Genomic DNA, 23,368 nt, shown 5'->3' on the forward strand with positions numbered 1-23,368 from the left:
ACAGCGAAACGATCGAGTTAAAACAACTGTCAATTTTCGGATCGATCTTTCGGAACGCGAACTGGACAACGGGCCCGAAAACGACTCGAATCTTATCTTCGGTCTAAAAAGTTCGCGTCTCGGATAACGAGCTTTAATAATAGACGATTCTCTTCGTTTTTTCATGACGCGCGGAACGGCGTACGCTCGAATTTCATTTGTTGAAGATTTGGCCACGAAATGTCGACGGAACGAAACAAGAGTTCGGAAAAGTGGATTCCTGCTTTACAAATGCGTTCGTTTCCGCGTCCCGTTGTGAACTGGAGCTTTGCTCAGAATCTCAAAACTCAAAATTGCCAAAAATCTGACAAAAGAATTTGACGATTTTTCTAAATACTCGAGATTTTTCTTTTGTTACCAAGAGCTCAAAAGCCAGATTAAATTTTCCTGTTTTCTCGTCGTATTTTTCTCAAAACTTTTCACGTTATCAGAACTTTTAGAAGACGAAAAAACTCGTCGATCGAAATGGAAAAAAAAAAAAACACGTTCTCTTATTCTTTTATCAGCTTTTCAATCCATTTTTCCAATGAGTCTTTCACCGAATATCATTTTTCACAATCCCTCGCCGATCACCAAATTAAGGTAGTTCATCCACGAAACGATTTTCTTACGAAAGTCTTACGAAAATTTACACAGACTTTAAATGGCTAGTCGACCGAAATCCCAAATTTTAAAGAAGAAAAATGCACTTTAAAGAAAAAAGACTGTGCTTAAAGACGCGATTGTCTTGCTAATAATAAAGATATAATAATTAAAGGTCTTATCACTCAATGGTAAATACATTTTTTCAACTCATCTTTTGGCCAACGAATGACAAGCCCTTAATTAATCGGGATCACTGACCGAGCCCCAAATTTTATTCGTCCCTCCCTAAAATACTGTAGTTTTTCGAAATCGCTTTAGAGAGTGCAAAGGGAAAATACAAAGGAAAATGGATCGAGAAGTGCGTTAATAAAAAGCCAAGAAGAAAGAAAATTCTAAATGGAAAGTAAAGATCGAGCGAATTTAGAGACCCATAAAAAATTTATTGCGTGCTGTTCCAGCACCAAAAAATCTTTGGGCTCGAAATGATCTCGATTATTATTAAAATTTTTATCTCAAGGGTGTTAAGTTCTGCAAATACTTCGGTCCGTGGCGGTGGAGTCGAATGAAAATTAGATTATGATCAGAGGCAGTTTGGATATTGAATAAACATTGAATATTTTCCTACTCAGAATTTGTTTATTTAAGAAACAAACAATTCCCATTTTAATCTTAGCTCATATTCCCACTCGGAGAATAATAAACGATTAAATCGTCAAGATCGAAGATTTGCGGATGCGACACGATAATATTTTTATCATCGAGCCAACTTTCGTCATTATTTATTTAAGATCGTCAAAGGCGTTTGAGCGTGATCATAAATTACACGAAAAGTCATTCATCTCCCCCCCTGCAGGTGAGGATTCAGCACTTATTTCTCTCCTCCACGACGTCGATCCACACCGAAGTCTTATTTGTTATTCAAATTCTTACCAAACGATAAAAATCCGATGGAATTTAACTGCTGATAAAATAGCTGCTGTGCTCTAATTAAAATGAAGAAAAAATAGGAAAAAAAAGAGAGAGAGAGAGAAGAAAAGAAAAAAACAAGCACGAAAATTTGGGGACTGAAATATGAAAATTTCGTAAAAAATGTAATTCGATCGTTTGCCCAGGTGCTTCCCACCGAAAATGAAAGAATTCGACATTCGAAAATTCGCTCGAAATATTCCGAGGCTTTTGAGTCTTAGAAAAATTGGAAAATCCTCGTTTTTTCTTCCCGAATAATCAGCATGGACATTAATAATGTTTCTCGTGTTGCCAGGTTCCGCTCGATCGAGGAAGCTACCGAGCGGCGAGTTATCACGGCGTTCCGAGAAACGTTGACCCCTCGACCACCCCCTCGCCGAACGGGATCGCCGATAAGGACTCCGGCCAGGTTTATAAGCCGGTCGAGACGGGCCGTCCGGATCGTCGCTCCGAGAGGGTACCGCCGGGACGAGCTACTGGAAAAACAGAAAGTCGAGAGTCGAGGGAGGCGAGAAAATGAGTCTGCTGAGGAAACGCGGTGCGCGGGTGCTGCTCGTCGGTCTCGCTGTAACTTTGGAGCTCGCTGCGGGCTACTCCGATTTAAAATGGGGAGGGAGCCGGGACGACGCGGGGGCTGGGGAGCCGCTTTATCTCACGCCTCTCCTGGAAGCTGGGCAGGCTGAGACCGCGAGAGAAGAAGCGAAAGTCGACCACCCGGGGATGCTCGGGGTCGAGAGCTACGCCGGCTACTTCACGGTCAATCCGCTCTCCAACTCGAATCTCTTCTTCTGGTATTTTCCGGCAAAGGTAAAAACGCTTTCGAGCCGTTTTTTATTCGCTTTCAGAGGCGGGAGGTGCTCCTTCGTTATTTGAAAGCCTCGGGAACGCTGCCGAAAAAATTTTCCTCGAATTATTACCTCGCTCTACAGAAACACACTAATTTTCGTGTCTCTCAATCAGTCGTCAGAGACGCCTGGCCTCTCCATTTATTTCATCAGATTTTTTCAAACGCTCAAAACGAAGTGAGACGCCAGTCAACGAGACCGAGGCAACTGTTCCCCGTTCGCTCGTCGACAGCAATCATTAGAGAAAATGTTTTAGTATTTATTGGGACAAGGCTGAAGGTACCCCGATCAAAAGAATTTATATTCGACATGAAAGATAAATATGAAAAGTATATTCCGCTTATACATGTATATTTTATATTTGTTTAAGAAAAATAGATTTTTCTTAAACTTTCGTACACACAAATGTATCAATTATGTATTTATTTTATCGATGATTTTGCCGATTTTTTTCGTGTTCTTATTAACGATACATTTTTTTAATATGAAATATATTTTTAGATAACGTCAAGTCGTTAATATGTAACCTTGAAGCAGCACGTAAACATGAAAAACGTATATTTTTCCATGCACTAATCATACATGTTTGGTGTTTGATAAATATGTGCTCATTCCAATTCAAATGTAATTTCAATACAAAAAATATATGTTTTATATAAAAAAAACGTATTATCGATCGATTATTATAGTATTATGTTACGTGAAAAATATTCATTGAAATTTGAAAAAAAAAAAATTGTATTTCATGTTTATTAAAAATGTATATTTAATATAATAAAAAAATGTATCGTTAATAACAACACAATGCATGATCGATATACTGAAATTGGCAAAATCATCGATAAAATTCATAAATTAAATAATAATATAATAATAATAAAATAAATAAATAAATAAAAATTATTCATACATTTGTGTATGGATGAAATTTGAAGTACATTTTTTATGTACGCGGAATATAATTTTCATACAATACGAAATATATTTTAAATATAAATTCTTTTCATGGGGTTAGGTTTTTTAAGGAGGGCGGATAGCGACGATACAATGTTGCCATGCTAAACCATGTTAAATACATGAAAAGTTTCAAAATGATAAGTATTTAATAAAATTTGGTGGACATTATTCTTTAGTGCGAAATTTGACAATACAAATTTTTAAAGATTTTTCTTCTGTACAGCTATCGAGTAATTGATCACTAAAGTTCAATAAGAAATTTACTTTAATGCGTAATTACTCGATAACTAAGCAGAAGAAAATTTTGAAAAAAATGGTGTCTCTTCGCACTTGATATTGAAGAACATTATCACCAAATTTGATAAATTTCTTATAATTTTGACGAATTTAGCCACCACCCTCAATATGGTGTACGAAAAACGAATGAAAAATGGAAAATGACTAGAATAAAACTGAAAATTTTTGTTCAGGACGATGCAGCGAATGCTCCCGTCGTGCTGTTCCTCGAGGGTGGCCCCGGCGTGACTTCCCTCTTCAGCTTGTTTTTCCAAAACGGTCCATTATCCATCGGATCTGAGACGGGGAGTCTGAAGCTGCGAGCCGAGTCCTGGACGAACAAGCACAACGTGATTTACATCGACAACCCGGTCGGGACCGGTTACAGTTTCACGGAGTGGGAGGGCGCTTTGCCAACGACGGAGATCCAGATCGGGGAGGAGCTGCGAAGCGCGATGGTTCAGTTTTTCCAGCTCTTTCCGGGGCTCCGCTCCAACGACTTCTTCGCGACCGGCGAGTCGTACGCCGGGAAATACGTGCCAGCGGTCTCGTACGCGATCCATTTGTACAACGGGGTTGTGGAGGAGGAGAAAAGGATTAATTTGAAGGGAATGGCGATCGCGAACGGCTACACGGACCCGGTGAACCAGCTCAGGTGGGCCGAATATCTCTACGAGGTTGGCCTCCTCGACGCGAACGGCAGGGAGCAGTGCCTGGAGCTCGAGAAACAGGCCAGGGACTTGATCCTCAATCATCAACACTCCGCGGCTTACGAGGTCATCGCGAAGCTCGTCAAGGGCGAGAACTCTCTGCTGACGAATCTGACCGGTTACAAATCTTACCACAACATTCTCGACGCCGAGGACGAGCTGGAGCTCGACCTCGCCGTCGCCTGGGTCACCCGCGTCGACGTTCGACGCGCCCTCCACGTCGGGGACAACGAATTCACACCCAATTCCGAGAGAGTTTACAACCGCCTTAAAGACGACGCGACCCAGTCCCAGGCCAACCTCGTCGCCGCCCTCCTCGAGCACTACCGCGTCCTCGTCTACACCGGCCACCTCGACATCGTCTGTCCTTACTCCTCCATCCAAAACTACCTCCAAAAGCTGGCCTGGTCCGGAGCCGAGGAATTCAAAACCGCTGAGAGACAACTCTGGCGCGCCGCCGACGGCGAACTCGCCGGTTACGTCAAAAAAGCCGGCAACCTTCGCGAAGTCCTCGTCAGGAAAGCCGGACACTTGGCCTCCCTCGATCAACCCCAATGGACTCTCGAACTCCTGGAAAAATTCACCCGCGGAAGCCTCTAGGAATTAACTTCCCCGGAGACAAAACGACCCCTACCTTAACCAGTTTCGGTACAAAAGTCTAAATGTTAAGAAATTGATGAAATTTCGTGATAATGTTCTTCAACATCAAGCACGAAAACACTCATTTTTTCAAAATTTTCTTCTACTTAGTTATCGAGTAATTACGCATTAAGGAAGTTGAGGCATTAGAATGAAAATGGTGTCAACGCTTTTAAACTGATTGCATCTTATAAAGTGAAGTGTAAAAAAAAATCAGTTCAATTTTCAGACAGTTTAGGAGCGTCGTTGCCGAGAAAAATCAATAACAATTTGGGCCAAATAACATGTAATGGCTTGCTGAATAATGTCAATTTTTTTCAGATTTATTAGGAGATTTGCTGAGATTATATTAATAATAATCTGTTACCCGCGCAGTTTTTTGAGGCTAGGATCGTAACCGTTCGTGTTTTCGACTGAGCTTTCACCAGTTTTTCGTCTTTTTTTCTCAACATTTCTTTAAAGTGTATGTAACATTGCCAAACTGTAAACTGGCCTAACTTTTGAAAGGTGTACAGGTCATAACTTTTGGGTAAAAAAAATGACTGTACAGCCTCAACTTCCTTAAAGCAGATTTCTTATGCCCGGAATGTACACCTATATATATGGAAACGCTATGCTTATACACGTCAAATTTAGTGATCAATTACTCGATAACTGTGTAGAAGAAAAATCTTAAAAAATTTGTATTGTCAAATTTGGCACTAAAGAATATGTTGACGAAATTTTATAAAATTCTGAACTTTTTGAAATTTTTTATGCTTTTAGCATGGTTTAGCATGGCAACATTGTATCGCCTGTACCGAAGCTCCTTAAACTTTACACTCTCGACAAACTTTTTCGTTCTACGCTTTGTCAAAGAGCTCGAGTAACGTGCTCCTATTTTCGACCAAAATATTATCCGATCTAAAATCTCTCGGGAAGCGCTTGAAAATTCTTCAGAAATTTCCCACCTCCCCGCTCAATATCTTCCATTCCAACGCGACGTTTTTTCTGTTCGACGATAATAGTCACTTGGCAAGTTTGATTGACATTCGTAACGAAATTTTATTGGAGTTTTCTAACGCATTCAAGTGCTTCTTTCGACTTGGAAAGATTGCACAGCTGGGCAATTCCGGGATTATTTTCCGAGTTAAAGACGTACGAGGAAGCTCCGATGGGCGATTCTACTTTTGAAAATGGAAACAAGTATTTTTATAAAATTCGGATTTTTCGAGTACTTTTGTCTCGTGACCAGGCACGCGTCCTGAGATCTTTTCGTCTTTGGTACTTTTCATCTGTTGTTTCTATCGTAAAAAATGATTCGCTAAAGCCCGAGGAATTATTGGGCCATTTAAAAAAAGTTTTTACCTTCGAAAGTTGCCAAAGGCCGCGATTCGTTTTTCGAATGGCCGTAAAGACCTGCCAATTCGATCCGAAACGTTTCAATATAGACAACTTCGATTTTTCCAAGTCTCTTCGAGCTCCTCAATTTTCAAAATGTCCAACTGTCTATTTCGATTGTGAAACAGCAGCACCGACCGAGACGGCCTTAATCGGTCAACTTTACAGTTCGTCGTCGCCTCAGCCCGTCCTTATCATCGACTGTTTAACCAGCTTGTTTTTCAATGACACAATATTTTTTCCTTCTATCGTTTCGTTAAAAAACCGTCTCGAAATTAAAAGCCTCACCAAAACTATGAAAATGGGCTCTGAAAATTATTATTTTATTCCTTATCAGCTATCCGATAAGCCAGATGTAAATATGAGCCAATATTTGGGCTCGGTTGACGCGTCAGAAATTGTAGATATCGAGCACTTTAAATACGATAGTTTTCAGTCCACTCCTGCTACTCCGCAGCCTCGAATCATCGTGAATACATCAGTTTTTTTACAGTAAGTATAAATTGACATCGGACACTGGTGGTTGGTAAAAAGCGTGCTTTCCAGGTTTTATGAAATCTTCATTTGTGCCAGTTGAGAGTTTCGTTCGAGAAAGCTCGCTCGAATAATCGCGAAATTCGATCTTCCATTTCATTTTATTTCTTTTTAAATTCAGCTCAAAGTATTTTTCTTTTCTTTTTTTCTTCTTCTTCTTCTTCTTCTTCTTTTTATCAAAACATTTAAATATTTATATAAAAAATTCTGCTTCTTTTTGCAACTCGCAGTGTACGTCAGAATAAAAAGTGAATTGAGACGAGCAAGAAGTTGTTCGTGTCCGACGAATAAACTCGGGCGCTCGTGTTGATGAATTTATTTTTTTCTAATTCCATTTAAATAGAGCGAATTCCACGAGGGCCTGGGTCGTTTTTAAACATGTGGCAATCGGGCGTACTCTGGGGCTTGGCACTGGCGAGTTTTGTCGCTAGTCAATCGAGCGCACTCGACGAAGGATCCGACTGCCCTTGCATTGCTTTTCCCAAGTGCCGAAAACGTGGAGAACGTCGCAGGTGCGTTTGTGGGTGAAAAGCCCTCCGGACAACAGGTTTTTCAATAATTTTTTACGACAAATTCGGACTATTTATCGAATCGAATATACTTACGGATTTATGTTAAGGTGCTCTGTCACTTGTTCAGTCGGTAAAAATCCTGTTGCACGGTTTATTTCGAGTAGCTTGATATTTGACAGAAAATATGAGTTACACGCTATTCTCATTTTATCAGAGAACAAGGTGTAACTTTTATTTTTCTCAAAAAATCAAGGGTGTCCGAGTAAACCGTGCAACCATTTTGCAGTTATCTCTCTCGCACTCGCGCAAGTGATAGATCACCTTAACCCTAGAACGCATGACTGGGGTGTGAGCACACCCCACGCGAACTTCAAACTACGCTCCCGTCCTAACGAGTCACATTATCGACTGATTATCGACGGATTTTTTGATATATAAATTCAATTGAAATTAGTTTTATCGTACATCATTCTTTTCGTTATAAAAAAACGAAGAAAATGGTGTAGGATAAAGTCAGTTTAGCATCGTAGGACCGGATTTATAAACAAAAAAAGAGTGGGGTGCGCTCAAACCCCGGTCATGAGGTTGAGGGTATGAAAAAAGGCACATGAGGTGTAGGGTTAACGTTGAAACGTGTGCAGACTCATTTTTTAATCGGAATAAAAAAGAAAATGGCGGCGCCACAGGTGCTCGAGCTCGGCTCCTTTAAAAGTCAACGAAACCAAATTTTTTCGTTAAATATAAATTACTCGGCTTTGCATATGCCTAAAAAAAATGAAAAAAATAAAAAAAAAATACACTTTTTTTCTATAAAAACATTGTTAAAAAGAATATTCTTGGTGATGATTGATATAAACTTTGAGGTGTATGGAAAGGGCGATATGTTGAGAAATACCTGTGAAAAATTTCAAGTTCAAAGAGCTCAGACTTTCCGTAGGGCTCAAAAAATGGAAAATATATAGTTGTGGTTGTAAATGAATGTTTAAGGGGAAAAAGAGGAGATGGAAAAATGGAAAGTTGAGGAAAATACGTTGGTCGATTCGAATACGAATTTTGATTTGGAATATTAGCCGTTTACGAAATTCGAAGCCTCAACGCGACGATGACATTTTTCATCGAGTTTTCTTCCCCCGACGCGCATTCCCGGTATTTTCTGAGCCTGAGAAGACGCAGGTGTAGCTTAAAATCGCGTTTGGCAGTGATCGGGGAATAAAAGGATGAAAGAGTTCGGAAAAATAGGAATTTTCGAAAAGACCTCGAGGCGCTTTTCATTCGCGTCGCTCTCGTAAGCTTCCTCGGGAATGTTGCTTATTCTTATGCTGGAAAAACACCCTCCAGGGAATGCCAGTCTGGAAAAGCACTTTACCTCACGCCCCTCCTGGAGGCTGGCCACGTCGACGAGGCGAGAAAGAAAGCCCGAGTGAATCGTCGCTTGATGTGCAACGTCGAAAGTTACGCGGGCTACTTCACCGTCGATAAGACCTTCAATTCGAACTTGTTCTTCTGGTACTTCCCGGCTAAGGTGAAACAATATTTTTCTCATTAAGGAGTTTCGGTACAAAAGTCTAAATATTAATAAATTGATCAAATTTGGTGATAATGTTCTTCAACATCAAGTGCGAAAACACAAATTTTTTCAAAATTTTCTTCTACTTAGTTATCGAGTAATTGCGCATTAAGGAGGGTGGCTACGTTCGTCAAATTGATAAGAAATTGATCAAATTTGGTGATAATGTTTTTCAACATCAAGTGCGAAGACACAATTTTTTTCAAAATTTTCTTCTGCTTAGTTATCGAGTAATTACGCATTAAAGCAGATTTCTTATGCCCGGAAACGCCATGCTTATACACGTGAACTTTAGTGATCAATTACTCGATAACTGTACAGAAGAAAAATCTTTGAAAATTTGTATTGTCAAATTTAACTCTAAAGAATATGTTCACCAAATTTTATTAAATTCTTATCATTTTGAAATTTTTAATGTATTTTACATGGTTTAGCATGGCAACGTTGTATCGTCCCTAGCCACCCTCCTTAAAGCAGATTTCTTATGCCCGGAATGTATGCCTATATATATGGAAACGCTATGCTTATACACGTGAACTTTAGTGATCAATTACTCGATAACTGTGTAGAAGAAAAATCTTAAAAAATTAGTATTGTCAAATATTGGCACTAAAGAATATGTTGACGAAATTTTATAAAATTCTGAACTTTTTGAAATTTTTTATGCTTTTAGCATGGTTTAGCATGGCAACATTGTATCGCCTGTACCGAAACTCCTTAATGTACCAACGGCCTGGGAGTGGTTGAATTTGGGAGTTGAAAGAATCGGGAGGGGGGCTCGAAATATCGTAGATTTTGGAACGTTGTCAGTGGGAATCGAGCGAGTATGTTGTCAAAATTGAAAAAAACGAAATAAAATGGAAAGTTCGACGGCTGAGGGACGCCATAAAAAGTAAAAATGTTCGCAGCACGATTCAGCGAGGGCTCCCGTCGTGCTGTTCCTCCACGGTGGCCCCGGCGTGACTTCCCTCTTCAGCTTGTTTTTCCTAAACGGTCCATTTTCCATCGGATCTGAGAAGACGTGTCCGAAGCTGCGAGCCGAGTCCTGGACGAACAAGCACAACGTGATTTACATCGACAACCCGGTCGGGACCGGTTACAGTTTCACGGAGTGGGAGGGCGCTTTGCCAACGACGGAGATGCAGATCGGGGAGGAGCTGCGAAGAGCGATGGTTCAGTTTTTCCAGCTCTTTCCGGGGCTCCGCTCCAACGACTTCTTCGCGATCGGCGAGTCGTACGCCGGGAAATACGTGCCAGCGGTCTCGTACGCGATCCATTTGCACAACGGGGTTGTGGAGGAGGAGAAAAGGATTAATTTGAAGGGAATGGCGATCGCGAACGGCTACACGGACCCGGTGAACCAGCTCAGGTGGGCCGAATATCTCTACGCGGGTGGCCTCCTCGACGCGGACGGCAGGGAGCAGTTCCTGGAGCTCGAGAAACAGGCCAGGGACTTGATCCTCAATCATCAACACTCCGCGGCTTACGAGGTCTACGATAAACTGATCGGAAATGGGGCCTCTCTCTTCAGGAATTTGACCGGGTATGAGGCCACGGCCAACATCCTCGAAAGGAACATTTCGATGAGGCCTGAAGTCGTGATCAAGTGGGTCGATCATCCCTACGTTCGTCGCGCACTCCACGTCGGCGCCAGACAATTTACTCCATTTTCCGAAAAAGTTTACGATCGTCTGAAAACCAACAGGTTCCAGTCCCAGGCGTACCTCGTCGCAGCCCTCCTCGAGCATTACCGCGTCCTCGTCTACACCGGCCAACTCGACATCTTCTGTCCTTACTCCTCCGTCCAAAATTACCTGGAAAAATTGTCCTGGTCCGGAGCCGAGGAATTCAAAACCGCTGAGAGACAACTCTGGCGCGCCGCCGACGGCGATCTCGCCGGTTACGTCAAAAAAGCCGGCAACCTTAGCGAAGTCCTCGTCAGGAAAGCCGGACAATTGCTCTTCCTCGATCAACCCCAATGGACTCTTGAACTGTTGGAGAAATTCACTCACGGATCCCTTTAGACGAGGAACCGTGTCTCGACGCTCCGTAGGGGCGGAGAATTCTTTTTTTAATCTTAATTTTCAAGGATATATATACTGAGAAAATATAAATAATCGAGCCTGAAATATTCATTTTTATCTCCGATCCGAAACTAAAAGTTCCGAGGGGGAACTGAAAATCGATGAATTTCACGAGTTTTTATGAGGGCGAAGCTCGTGGCCTTCCAAATTCTCGATCATTATCTCACCTGGAAACTATAAAAAACGATCTTCACCAAATTTCAGATTTTATTCGAGATTTAATCTCGAACTTTTTCGTGGCAAAGTATTTTTTCGTACATTTTAATTTATTTCAAGGAGAATCTCTGAATTACGTGAATTCATTGTCAGAAAAAAAGCGTTTATGGCGTTTATACAGGGAACGAATAAAAGCTACTTCTATGAAAGTTTGTCTCGGCTTTTCTTGTTTTCCAAAGATTTTCAAACGAGCTCAAAATTATCTGGATCTGCGCACATGCATCCGGCGAATCGAACGAGCGTGCTTTATCGATCTCACTTTTTTCCAGGTGAATAAAGGATTTAAACTGAAAAAAAGTAGAACCTCTCGAAACTGCGCTCAGTCTTACGAAATCTTAATTATGTTTATGCATCGCGCGATAAATTTTTCGAATAAAGTAACAAAATGCTCGTGGCCTTCGGCACGATATTTCAAAAGAGCGTTTTGAAAAAGCCCGATTACAAGAATTCTACACGCGTTTCGATTCAATCGAATCGTTCTACAAACTCATAAATTTCGTTTGCTCCTGCGAAGAAGAAAATCATGGGGTCCCCCGCGTTGAAAAAATATCTTCCCAAAATACGAGATGCCTGCAAAAAAAAAAAAAAAAATGTTTGAATCCACCAAAAAAGATTTGTAGCCTCGAATTATTGAATTTATGCCACAAAATAATTGGCTGACGCCTCGCATCTTTCGTCGCCCCACTCCAGCGGGCTGCAAAAAGTATAAAAGCTGCAGAGATTGGAGGGGCGATTCGGAGCGAGGAAAGTTGCAAGCGAGTTCCCGATTCTCAAGCAGTTTAGCAGCTCAGTGATAAATCGTGTAAAGTCGAAAGACGCAGAAGAAAAGCCATGGGCTCGGGAAGGTCTTTGGGAGTGAAATTGGTACTCGGAATCCTCGTTGCTACCTTCGGAAGCGTATCGAGTTATTCGAACTCGAGTTGGCGAGGGAAGCGTGCCGCCAGTGGAGGGCCGCTTCTCCTAACGCCCTTAATACAGGCTGGGAAAATCAGTGAGGCAAAATGGCGAGCCTACGTTTACCATCCGGGGATGCTGAAAGTGAAAAGCTACGCTGGTTTCTTCAGCGTCGGTGCTGATGAAGATCCAAATCATTTGTTCTTCTGGTATTTTCCTTCGAAGGTAAGAATTATTGTTGGACCTCGAGAGTTTCACTTGAGCGCGGTTGCAATATTTAAAAAAAGGCTCAAACGAGGAGAAAAAAGATGCAAATATTTGCAGAAAGATCCGGTGGGCGCTCCGGTGATCGCGTACATCGAGTCTGCTTTTGGAGAGTCTTCCCTCTTCACTTTATTCGCCCAAAATGGTCCGTTCTCGGTGAACTCGGATGGCAGCAGCTTGGCGCTACGAGAAGAATCCTGGAACAACGAACACAATGTTATTTACTTGGACAATGCGGTCGGATCGGGTTTCAGTTACACGGAGAAGGACACCGGTTATCCACGGACTATGGAACAAGTCGGGAACAGGTTGTGCGAAGCTTTGCAGCAATTTTTAAAACTCTTCCCTAAACTTCGAGGTAACGATTTTTACCTGGCCGGTGAAACTTTCGGCGGCAAGTTAATCCCTGAGGTAGCATTTCACATCCACATGCACAATCACCGGGCAATCGTTGAAGAAAAGGCATTCAGGAATACTCAGACTGTATCACTTTCCCAACCGATCGAGGACAAGAAAATCAAACTGCAAGGAATAGTGATCGCTAATGGCTTCACACACCCAAAGACTCAGCTCATGTACGCCCAATACTTTAGAGATACGTTCCCATATCTTAAATTGTCAGATAACTTAACCGAGTGGGAAACCGAAATGGCGTACTTCTTCGAGAGGAAACGATACAACGAAACTTATTATACTGCCGAGAGATTCCTCAAGGATGAAACGATGCAAAATATCATTGCAAATTTTACAACAATGGATTTTCCCTTCAATTTTCCCTGGAACTCGGTTCCATCCGATTTCATAAAAAAGCCCCTCAGCCCTTCCATATTCAAGTTCATTCAAGATCCTACCGTAGTTCGGGCCCTCCACGTCGGTGACAGGCCCTTCAAACGGCATGATTCCGTCCTGAAGAATAATCTCGTCCACAACATAACCGAGTCCCACCTCTTCAAACTCGAGACTCTCCTCTTCATGTATCGAGTTCTCATCTTAACCGGTAAGAAGGACCTGAGTTGCCCTCATAAATTCGTCGTCTCTTACCTCTCGATGTTATCCGGGGACGTCGGGGACGCGTATCGAGATACAAAAAGGTTTAATTGGCGAGACGATGAGGGCAAAGTCGTTGGCAGCATAGTGAAAGCGGAAGGGCTAACTGAAATGCTTCTTGATAATTCTGGACACTTGATCTCCGTTGGTAACGAAAAATTAGTTCTCGGTATCCTGGAGTTGTTTATCAACGGTACGCTGAGAGTCGTCGACAAACCATTGTCCGTATCGTCTGCCCTAGAAAGGGGAGGACATTATTGCGCGCTTCACAAAAGCGACGTTATTCAATCGATGATGTTCCACTTTGAGAGCTACGCCGGTTACGTAAACGTCAACGAAAAATTCAACTCGAATTTGTTTTTTTGGCACGTCGTCGCCAAGGTGAGTATCCGATTTCGCCACTTCGGAGCCTTCTGATAAAGTGCTTTAAGCGTCCCTTAAGGTGATGGATCAGTCGGTAATCACAAGCGTGAGTGCGAGAGAGATAGCTGCAAATTTTGAAAAGGACATTTTTCCACATCGTTCGTCTGATCGAAAAAATAAAAATGTCATCGGATTTTTGCGATCGTGCTGCGTACGATGACATTTTTATTATTTTAATCGGACGAACGATGTCAAAGAGTTTCAATTTGAAAAATTCGAGGTGTGATTACCGACTGATCCATCATCTTGAGACGCGCACTGGCTTATTTTTTTATTCGATTATTTATCGAATAAAAAAGCGCGTAATGGTATTTAATTTTGCGTAAAATATTACGAAGAAAAATCATTTTTCGCAGTGTTGCGATAGCTTATAAAATTGAAGAAAAATAAAAATAATAACTTTTGAAATTTTGGTTTATACTTGCGATAATATTACTGAGAATAACCTGCCAAAATTTCGAAAAGGTATTCCTTTCACGAACCCGAATATTCTGCAAATAATTTATTATAAATAGCAGTGGCGCAATTCCAGGTCAGATTACCGAACATTTGATGAAGAATTAAAAGTTGAAATATCGTTTAATTTATACGGGAGCTTATGGAGATTCCACCGTCACGAAATTTCTATTGAATAATTCGTTTACTAAATAATTCTAAATTCCTCACACCAACTGTCTCGCGCAGGTAGAAAAAAAATTTAAGGAATCCGTAGCAACGATAAAAATAAAGTTAAAAGAGACGTCAACGACAAAAGTTGGAAAAATGGCAGGAGCACAAGCTTTTCCTGTATAACCGTGACTTCTCAGAAGTTAGCAATCAGTCGAAATTTCGAGCGCCCCGATTTGCGTCACCAAATAAATTTGCACATTGCTTCCTCAAGATGCTCAAAGCTTGCTCTGCGAGGTGCTATATTTTTCATTTTGGCTTCCTCGTGGAGGAAGCTTTGAGCATCGTGCGTCTTGACCATCTTGTGAGGAAGCAATTTGCAAATTTTCATTTGCAGCATTTTTTTTTGTATACAAGGAAATAATGTTTCTTTCTCTACCTTCTTTTACGAACATAAATTTATCTCTTCGTTTAAATCCATAAAAAAAAAACTGAATGACGAGCCATATCGGAAAAAAACAGTTTGCAACTTTCAATTCTCATCGTTTTTCTGTTTATATTGAAATTAAATAATTCCGACAACTTATTTGCTGGAAAGTACAGAGGAAGTACAGACTTGTACACGATATCTTAAAAAAATTCCAAAAATTCAAGCGGTTAGACGATCTTTTGAAAAACTCTCATATTTTCGTAAAATTCAAAAAATCATAAAGTTTAAACCGCTCAACCGATATTCCCCAAATTCAATACCAACCTTCCTATTATGATAGTCTGTTTATAAAAAACAAAAATTATCAATAAATCTTAAAATTTTCGAAAGTTAGAGCGTCGACACCTTTTTTATGAAAATTTCAAAACACACGTAAACACACCCGGGCATTTTTTCTACATACGATTTTTCGATGTTTTGGCACATTTCGAGGACATTGACATTGAAAGCCGAAAAGAAAAAATGCGAAAACTATAAATTATTGTTGTGACTTCCGAATACTACACGAACGCGATTACTCCGCGAATAATATCCAATATTTTGAATGTTCCCTTGCTCCGTATATTCTTTGGCTATCGTACTTTCGAGAAATGTTTAAAAAATCGATTTTTTAAAAATCACAAAGAGTCTGCTCGCCCAAAACTGCAAAATAGTGATGACGACCGATTATGCTTTTCAGAATAATCCGCATACTGCTCCCATAATTGTCCACCTCCCAGGTGCACTGGGGACGAGCTCGATGTTCAAGATGTTCAACGCTAACGGTCCGGTATTCATCGACCTGAGTGATGGCTCTGTAAGTGGGAGGTTATCATCGGTGTCCTGGCACGAAAAATATCACCTTATTTACATAGACAGCCCGGTCGGTGCCGGCTACAGTTACACGGATTTCGACGAGGGTTATTCGAAGAAGGATGCTGACGTCGCCAACGACTTGCTCACAGCTTTGACTCAATTTTTCAAACTCCATCGCCAGCTCCGGAACAACAGTTTATTCTTGGTCGGTGACAATTACGCCGGTAAATTAATTCCAGCCCTCGGCCATTCGATTCACTCGTACAATGAGAAGGCGAATTCGTCGACGAGGATGAATCTCAAAGGGATGCTGATCGCGAGTGGTTACGTAAATCCGTTGGAGCAGCTCGTCTACGGCGAGCAACTGCGGCACGACGGAATCATCACTGACGAGTGCGAATCGGAATTTATCACGATGGAGACGGAAGTCCACGATTTTATAAAGAAGAATGAACACGAGGAGGCTTTCGAAGCCACCCAAAAATTTCGCGAAAAACACAACTGCAGCTGGGGGGACTACAAGTCCCTTGATTTTCCCTTCAACGCGATTGGGCCCTGGGACTTAAGGGGTTACAAGAAATTAACCGAGTTTTTAAACCGCTCATACATCCGTCGAATCCTTCACGTTGGCAATCGCACCTTCGAAGACTTTTCTAAACGTGCATTCGATCACCTTAAGGGTGACATTACTCGGTCCCAGGCCGGAACACTCGAAAAACTCCTCAATCATTACCGAGTCCTCATACTCAATGGAAAGGAGAACCGGATATGTCCGTACAAGAACGTCCAAAATTACGTTTCCAAACTGAAGTGGGCTGGCGTTGACGAGTACGAAGCTTCCAGTCTGCAAAAATATGACAAGAGTTCGTACGAAGGGGAATTAAAAAAAGGTGGCAATCTCAGCTTCCTCGTGGTAAAAAAGCGAGTTGGAAATTGGATCCTAGAAAATAATCAAGATTTGAGTGTCGAAATATTGAATGATTTCGTCGCTGGGTCGCTGTAGGAATGAACAACGACCGGCCACTGCCTCCAAAAAATCAATATTCGCTGTGGTATCTTCATCTTGTGATTTTACTATTCAATTATTAATTAATAGAATCTATGAACTTATAAAATTATTACTTTTTTCTTCGACTTTAAAGGAAAATAAAATTCTTTTCGTATGTTATTAGGAGTAATGGCGATTAAGGTGTGATGACACCGCATTTTCAATAGTTTAAATAAACCTAAACAATGCTGTATTGGTAAGAAAAAAAATCTTGAGTTGCCTTCTCTTTTGGGATTGTCCTTAGCCCGATAAACGTCTCGTTTGAAGATTGTGCAATGAGCAATGGAGCGAGAAAAAGCGATAGAGTTGTTCTTCTTGTTGGCTTTTTCTATTTCAAGGTAAATCATGCCTGAAGGATCGTATTTTATGGGGGTTTAAATTGGATCAATATTTACTTCCTAATTAAAGATATTATCACTATAAATTAATGTCAGAGTTATTAATTCGAAATGGTAAATAAATTTTCTCAGCTTATCTTATTTCGGCGAATGAAATGACAAGCCATTAATTAATCGGGGATCCATGACAGTGAGCGAAGCCCAAATTTCATTCGTCCCTCCCTAAAATACTGTAGCTTTTTATGTTAAAAATCGCATTAGAGAGCGCAAATGGAAAGTACAAAGGAAAATGGATGCCGAGAAGAAAGAAAATTCTGAAATAAGCAAATGTGAGGTTGCACGAGTGCTCGGTACCAATTTTAACGTAATTTATCTTTATTACTAGTAAGACAATCGTCTCGAACTAACTTCGTAAGAAACGTTCATTCGTTATATGGAAAGATAAACGATTTTTTACGCACAGTCCTGCGTGTGTTTTACTTCATAGTTAAGCACATTTATCTCAATAACCAATAAGACGAAGCCTTTAAAATTTGATATGCCTGCAGTCGACTACCCATTTGAACTCTGTGTAAATTTCAAGACTTTATTAAGAAAATCGCTTCGTGCATGAATTATACCTTAACGGTTCCACCGTTACGGAACTTTGGATAACGAGGAGAAGAGGCTTTGAGGCCTAAAGTTTCGGAAACGAGGATACAGCTTTTTCGGAGACTCTGATCCAAATCGGGGAGCCAGCGCAAGTGTGACCCAGTAAAAAAATTCTTATGGTCAATTTCAATTAGTTTTATAAGGCAGAAGGAACCAGCAGAAACGATTGAAACTTTGGTTTTCAATGAGAGATTTTTCGTCTCAACGAAACTTTTTTTTTTTCCATTTATAAATAGCACAAAATGTCTGCAGTCTTGCTTTTCCTTATGGTCGCTCGAGGCTTTCCAAATTCGCGGTCATTCTCACCTTGAAATTATAAAAAACGATCCTCAACAAATTTCAAATTTTATTCGCGATTGAATCTCGAACTTTTTCGTGGCAAAGCATTATTGCAAAGTTTTTTTTTTTACATTTTAATTTATTTCAAGGAGAATCTCTGACTTCGTGAATTCGTTGTAAGAAAAAAGCCTTTATACGGGAACGAATGAACGCTATTTCTATGAAAGTTTATCTCGGCTTTTCTTGTTTTTCAAAGATTTTCAAACGAGCTCAACATTATCTGGATCTGCGCACATGCATCCGGCGAATCGAACGAACGTGCGTTATCGACACCACCTCTTTCCAGGTGAATAAAGGATTTAAACTGAAAAAGTAGAACAATGAATTGGCTGAAAAGGATCGAAATCTCGTTGACGACGAGAACTCTGGAAACGGCACGTCTCAAAACTGCGCGCAGTCTTACGAAATCTTAATTATGTTTATGTATCGCGCGATAAATTTTTCGAATAAAGTAACAAAATGCTCGTGGCCTTCGGCACGTGTCGTACGTCAGACGGACATTTCAAAAGAGCGTTTCGAAAAAGCTCGATTATAAGAATTCTACAAGCGCGATCACGCGTTTCGATTCAATCGAATCGTTCTACAAACTCATAAATTTCGTTTGCTCCTGCGAAGAAGAAAATCATGGTGTCCCCGTTGAAAAAATATCTTCCCAAAATACGAGATGCCTGCAAAAAAAAAAAAATGTTTGAATCCACCAAAAAAGATTTGTAGCCTCGAATTATTGAATTTATGCCACAAAATAATTGGCTGACGCCTCGCATCTTTCGTCGCCCCACTCCAGCGGGCTGCAAAAAGTATAAAAGCTGAAGAGATTGGAGGGGCGATTCGGAGCAACGAAAGTTGCAAGTGAGTTCCCGATTGTCAAGCAGTTTAGCAGCTCAGTGATAAATCTTGTGAAGTCGAAAGACGCAGAAGAAAAGTCATGGGCTCGGGGAAGTCTTTGGGAGTGATATTGGTACTCACAATCCTTGTAGTCCGAGTACCGATTGGAAGCGAATCGAGTTATTCGAACTCGAGTTGGCGAGGGAAGCGTGCCGCCAGTGGAGGGCCGCTTCTCCTAACGCCTTTAATACAGGCTGGGAAAATCAGTGAGGCAAAATGGCGAGCTTACGTTTACCATCCGGAGATGCTGAAAGTCAAAAGCTACGCTGGTTTCTTCAGCGTCGGTGCTGATGAAGATCCAAATCATTTGTTCTTCTGGTATTTTCCTTCGAAGGTAAGAATTATTGTTGGACCTCGAGAGTTTCACTTGAGCGCGGTTGCAATATTTAAAAAAAGGCTCAAACGAGGAGAAAAAAGATGTAAATATTTGCAGAAAGATCCGGTGGGCGCTCCGGTGATCGCGTACATCGAGTCTGCTTTTGGAGTGTCATCGCTCTACACTTTATTCGCCCAAAATGGTCCATTCTCGGTGAACTCGGATGGCAGCAGCTTGGAGCTGCGAGAAGAATCCTGGAACAAGAAACATCATGTGATTTACATGGACAGTGCGGTCGGATCGGGTTTCAGTTACACGGAGAAGGACACTGGTTATCCACAGACCCTGAAAGAAGTCGGGAACAGGGTTTGCAAAGCGGTGCTACAATATTTCCAAATGTTTCCTCACCTTCGAGAAAACGATTTTTACCTGGCTGGTGAAACCTTCGCCGGTAAATTAATCCCCGAGGTAGCATTATGCATTCAGGACTACAATTTCCATGAAATTGAAATGGAGACCGCAGCGAAGAAGCACTCGAAATATATGCTTGGATTTGCCAACGATAACAAAAAAATCAAATTGCAAGGAATAGTTATCGCTAACGGCTATACACATCCGGAGACTCAGCTTAAGTACGCCCAATACTTTTTGGATATGAAGAAAATTGTACTGTCTGAGAAAACACCTTTTGACACTTGGGAAACAGAAATGAATACCTTAATCTCGAGGAAACAACACAAGGAGGCGTTTGAAAGTGCCGAGCGTTTCTTTAAGGAGGCACCGATGCAAAACGTCATTAATAAATTTAATGTACAGAATTCGTACACCTTCAAGTTTCCCTGGAATTCCGTTCCATCCGATTTCAAAAACCTCAACGAAGCCATATCCGAGTTCTTCAATCGTTCCGACGTAGCTAAGGCCCTCCATGTCGGCAGCAAAGCCTTCACACAGAACTCCATGGAGTTGAAGAATCGCCTAGTCCACAACATAACCGAGTCTCACCTCTCTACTGTTGAAAAACTCCTTTCTCAGTATCGATTTCTCATCTTAACCGGTAAGAAGGACTTGAGTTGCCCTCATGAATTCGTCGTCTCTTATCTTTCGACGTTATCCGGGGACGTCGGGGACGCGTATCGAGATACAAAAAGGCTTGATTGGCGAGACGAAAAGGACGAAGTCATTGGCAGCATAGTGAAAGCGGGACGGCTCACTGAAATGCTTCTCGATAATTCTGGACACTTGATCTCCGTTGATAACGAAAAAAACGTTGTCAGTGTCCTAGAGGCATTCACCGAAGACTCGTTCGGAGTTAACGAGGAGAAACCAGTGTCCGTAGTATCTTGCATGAAAAAAGAAGGCCGTTTCTGTGCGCTTTACCGAAGCTTCGTCGCTCCATCGAAGATTTTCCCTTTCAACAGCTACGCTGGTTACATAAACGTCAACGAAAAATTCAATTCCAATTTGTTTTTTTGGTACGTCGTCGCTAAGGTGAGTATCCCATTTTGATCCTTTGGCGAGCCTTCTTTTCAAATGCTTTCCTCCAATTCTGCTAGGCATGGAGGCGTCCGACTTTGTAGACGACATCTCTGAAAGGGTAGGATTCAATGTGTCAAATAACCAAATTTTAGAACGGTCGATATTTCGAAATTTTAGGAGTTTTAGTATCAGATTGGAGAAAAATAAGTAATTCTTATTTCCGACCGACTATTCGGTAGTTTTCATTTCGAATGCAATTTTAACAGACCATAGGAATGTCAAAAATTCATATTTTCGAATTCAAAATGGAGAGCAGTTGTTTTTAGACAGACCAGAATAGAGAGTAGCAAAAAATCGAAAGTGTACTTTTCGAGGCTATAAAACTTGGATATGCAGAATAGCGATGGCACGAAAAGGCGAAAGTCAAAATGGCGAGTCTGAGTAAGAGCGTGTATTTTGAGCTCCGCTGTATATTCACAGTATCGCAAATTCTAGTAATTTATGAATGGAAAGAGCGATAGTCAAATTTTCGGAAAATCGATATCTCAGTCGTCGTTCTATAGGCGATTGTTACATTCAATTTTCGACGTAAACGTGCTTCGAACCTTGTAGTTTCTACTTTATTTATTTTCAGCATTCAAAGCTCTAGTCGAATTCATCTGTCTTCATATTCTCATTCGATGTTTCTAAACTCGAGATTTTAGTCCTTCGAAATTTCAGTCATTCCAACATTTTATGCCCATCCGTGTTTCATCATTTTTTCAATGCCAGATGTAAGCTCAAATTTCAACGAATACTGGGTCGAGGTCCCTCTGAGGTTTTATTCTCAGCATCCCAATGTTTATCACTGTTGGAGGAGCCATAATAGAACGTCTGAAAACAAACAAACAAAGCATTTTATAAACTGATTTTTTAACAAAGAAGAAACTATAACTTAGGTCCAATGAGGTGATATCATAAAAGTAAAAAAAAAAAAAAAATCATAAAAAAAAAAAAGTAAAAAATAAAAGTAAAAAATAAAAGTAAAAATTCGACCCCCACCCTAAAAAATTGTGATGATGAACGATTATATTTTTCAGGAGAAGCCGCATACTGCTCCAGTAATCCTGTGCCTCCACGGTGTATTGGGAAGAAGTTCGTTGTTCAAATTATTCAATGCCAATGGTCCGGTAACCATACGAGATGGTTTTGTCGAGGAGAGTTTGTCGTCGTGGCACAAAACGAATCACGTTATTTACATAGACAGTCCGATTGGTGCCGGTTACAGTTACACGGATTCCGATGAGGGTTATTCGACGAGCGATGCTCAAGTCGCCGCCAACTTACGCGAAGCTTTGATTCAACTTTTCAAACTCCATCCACAGCTCCGGAAGAACGGTTTATTCTTGGTCGGTGACAATTACGCCGGTAAATTCATTCCAGCCCTCGGTCACTCGATTCACTTGTACAACGAGAAGGCGATATCGTCGAGAAAAATCAATTTTAGAGGGATGTTGATCTCGAATGGTTACGTAAATCCGTTGAAACAACTCAACTATACTACGCCTCTGTCGGATGATATCATCACTGACGAATGCAAATCCGAGTTTCTCACGATGGAGAGAGAAGTCCACGATTTGATAAACAAGGATAAACACTACGAGGCTTCCGAAGCCACCCTAAGATTTCGCGAAAAAGGCGTCTGCGACTGGGGGAAAGATCCCATGCTTGATTTTCCCTTCACCGCCCTTGGACCCAAGGATGAGTCGGAATACGATAGATTAATCAAGTTCTTGAACCGGACGGACATCCGTCGAATCCTCCACGTCGGCAATCGTGCCTTCGCAAATTTTTCTCAACCAGTATTCGATCACCTCAAGAATGACATTACTCGGTCCCAGGCTGAAACACTCAAAGTACTCCTCAATCATTACCGAGTCCTCATACTTTCTGGTCGGGCGGACTCCATTTGTCCATATACGAACGTCCGAGGTTACCTTCGTGAAATCATTCCGGATTTTCCGAATTTCGCTGATATAAAAATGACCGAGAAGTTTACATCTAAAACCGAGTGCAAATTAAAAAAATTCGGCAATCTCACGTTGCTGGAGCTAGACAGACTTGGAAATTGGATCTTTGAGAACAATCAAGATTTGAGTCCCGAAATATTGAATGGTTTCGTCGCTGGATCGCTGTAGGAATAAACAACGACGGCCACTGCGTCCAAAAAATCAATATTCGCTGTGGTATCTTCATCTTGTGATTTTACTATTCAATAATTAATTAATAGAATCTATGAACTTATAAAATTATTACTTTTTGTCCGACTTTCAAGGGAAATAAAATTCTTTTTATTTGTTATTAGTAATAGCGATTAACTTAAAATAATGCTGTATTTAAGAAGGAAAAAACCTCGAGTTGCCTTATTTTTTGGGGTTTTCCTTGATCCGATAAACATCGTTGATGACGAATGAGGAAAAAAATACCGAAAAAGGCGTTCGTCTCGT

At 41.0% G+C, this 23,368-nt stretch overlaps 5 protein-coding genes across 5 annotated transcripts; all 5 read left to right on the forward strand.

Annotated features, from left to right (window-relative positions):
- The first annotated feature begins 1,979 nt into the window (after positions 1 to 1,979).
- On the forward strand, positions 1,980 to 5,145 carry LOC122418439 (venom serine carboxypeptidase-like). The gene is made up of 2 exons (XM_043432658.1): positions 1,980 to 2,397; positions 3,863 to 5,145. The coding sequence occupies exons 1-2, from the start codon at positions 2,107 to 2,109 to the stop codon at positions 4,976 to 4,978; spliced, it is 1,407 nt and encodes a 468-aa protein (XP_043288593.1). The 5' UTR covers positions 1,980 to 2,106; the 3' UTR covers positions 4,979 to 5,145.
- A 549-nt stretch (positions 5,146 to 5,694) lies between these two features.
- On the forward strand, positions 5,695 to 11,468 carry LOC122418245 (venom serine carboxypeptidase-like). The gene is made up of 4 exons (XM_043432371.1): positions 5,695 to 6,889; positions 7,275 to 7,443; positions 8,782 to 8,965; positions 9,919 to 11,468. The coding sequence occupies exons 2-4, from the start codon at positions 7,310 to 7,312 to the stop codon at positions 11,032 to 11,034; spliced, it is 1,434 nt and encodes a 477-aa protein (XP_043288306.1). The 5' UTR covers positions 5,695 to 6,889; positions 7,275 to 7,309; the 3' UTR covers positions 11,035 to 11,468.
- Positions 11,469 to 12,291: 823 nt separating this feature from the next.
- LOC122417826 (uncharacterized) lies at positions 12,292 to 17,231 on the forward strand. The gene is made up of 3 exons (XM_043431638.1): positions 12,292 to 12,429; positions 12,529 to 13,896; positions 15,714 to 17,231. Exons 1-3 carry the CDS (start codon positions 12,340 to 12,342, stop codon positions 16,830 to 16,832), a joined length of 2,577 nt encoding a protein of 858 aa, XP_043287573.1. The 5' UTR covers positions 12,292 to 12,339; the 3' UTR covers positions 16,833 to 17,231.
- A 1,899-nt stretch (positions 17,232 to 19,130) lies between these two features.
- On the forward strand, positions 19,131 to 20,093 carry LOC122418394 (venom serine carboxypeptidase-like; the record flags this gene model as incomplete). The annotated part of the gene is made up of 2 exons (XM_043432566.1): positions 19,131 to 19,424; positions 19,524 to 20,093. Coding segments are annotated over exons 1-2 (864 nt in total), but the record flags the coding sequence as incomplete, so codon positions are not given.
- On the forward strand, positions 20,067 to 23,222 carry LOC122417827 (vitellogenic carboxypeptidase-like). Its single transcript, XM_043431640.1, has 2 exons — positions 20,067 to 20,894; positions 21,962 to 23,222. Exons 1-2 carry the CDS (start codon positions 20,115 to 20,117, stop codon positions 23,057 to 23,059), a joined length of 1,878 nt encoding a protein of 625 aa, XP_043287575.1. The 5' UTR covers positions 20,067 to 20,114; the 3' UTR covers positions 23,060 to 23,222.
- Positions 23,223 to 23,368: the final 146 nt, after the last annotated feature.

This window comes from Venturia canescens, chromosome 11 (assembly GCF_019457755.1).
Source record: "Venturia canescens isolate UGA chromosome 11, ASM1945775v1, whole genome shotgun sequence".
Lineage (NCBI taxonomy): Eukaryota > Metazoa > Arthropoda > Insecta > Hymenoptera > Ichneumonidae > Venturia > Venturia canescens.

What these genes read in the sequence shown, in the direction of transcription:
- LOC122418439 (XM_043432658.1), top strand. Translation starts at nt 2,107, where the DNA reads ATGAGTCTGCTGAGGAAACGCGGTGCGCGGGTGCTGCTCGTCGGTCTC. An exon ending in TCTGGTATTTTCCGGCAAAG is followed by an intron (nt 2,398 to 3,862) that starts GTAAAAACGCTT and finishes ATTTTTGTTCAG; the next exon opens with GACGATGCAGCGAATGCTCC.
- LOC122418245 (XM_043432371.1), top strand. Translation starts at nt 7,310, where the DNA reads ATGTGGCAATCGGGCGTACTCTGGGGCTTGGCACTGGCGAGTTTTGTC. An exon ending in AAACGTGGAGAACGTCGCAG is followed by an intron (nt 7,444 to 8,781) that starts GTGCGTTTGTGG and finishes AACACCCTCCAG; the next exon opens with GGAATGCCAGTCTGGAAAAG. An exon ending in TCTGGTACTTCCCGGCTAAG is followed by an intron (nt 8,966 to 9,918) that starts GTGAAACAATAT and finishes AAATGTTCGCAG; the next exon opens with CACGATTCAGCGAGGGCTCC.
- LOC122417826 (XM_043431638.1), top strand. Translation starts at nt 12,340, where the DNA reads ATGCTGAAAGTGAAAAGCTACGCTGGTTTCTTCAGCGTCGGTGCTGAT. An exon ending in TCTGGTATTTTCCTTCGAAG is followed by an intron (nt 12,430 to 12,528) that starts GTAAGAATTATT and finishes AAATATTTGCAG; the next exon opens with AAAGATCCGGTGGGCGCTCC. An exon ending in TTTGGCACGTCGTCGCCAAG is followed by an intron (nt 13,897 to 15,713) that starts GTGAGTATCCGA and finishes TATGCTTTTCAG; the next exon opens with AATAATCCGCATACTGCTCC.
- LOC122417827 (XM_043431640.1), top strand. Translation starts at nt 20,115, where the DNA reads ATGAATACCTTAATCTCGAGGAAACAACACAAGGAGGCGTTTGAAAGT. An exon ending in TTTGGTACGTCGTCGCTAAG is followed by an intron (nt 20,895 to 21,961) that starts GTGAGTATCCCA and finishes TATATTTTTCAG; the next exon opens with GAGAAGCCGCATACTGCTCC.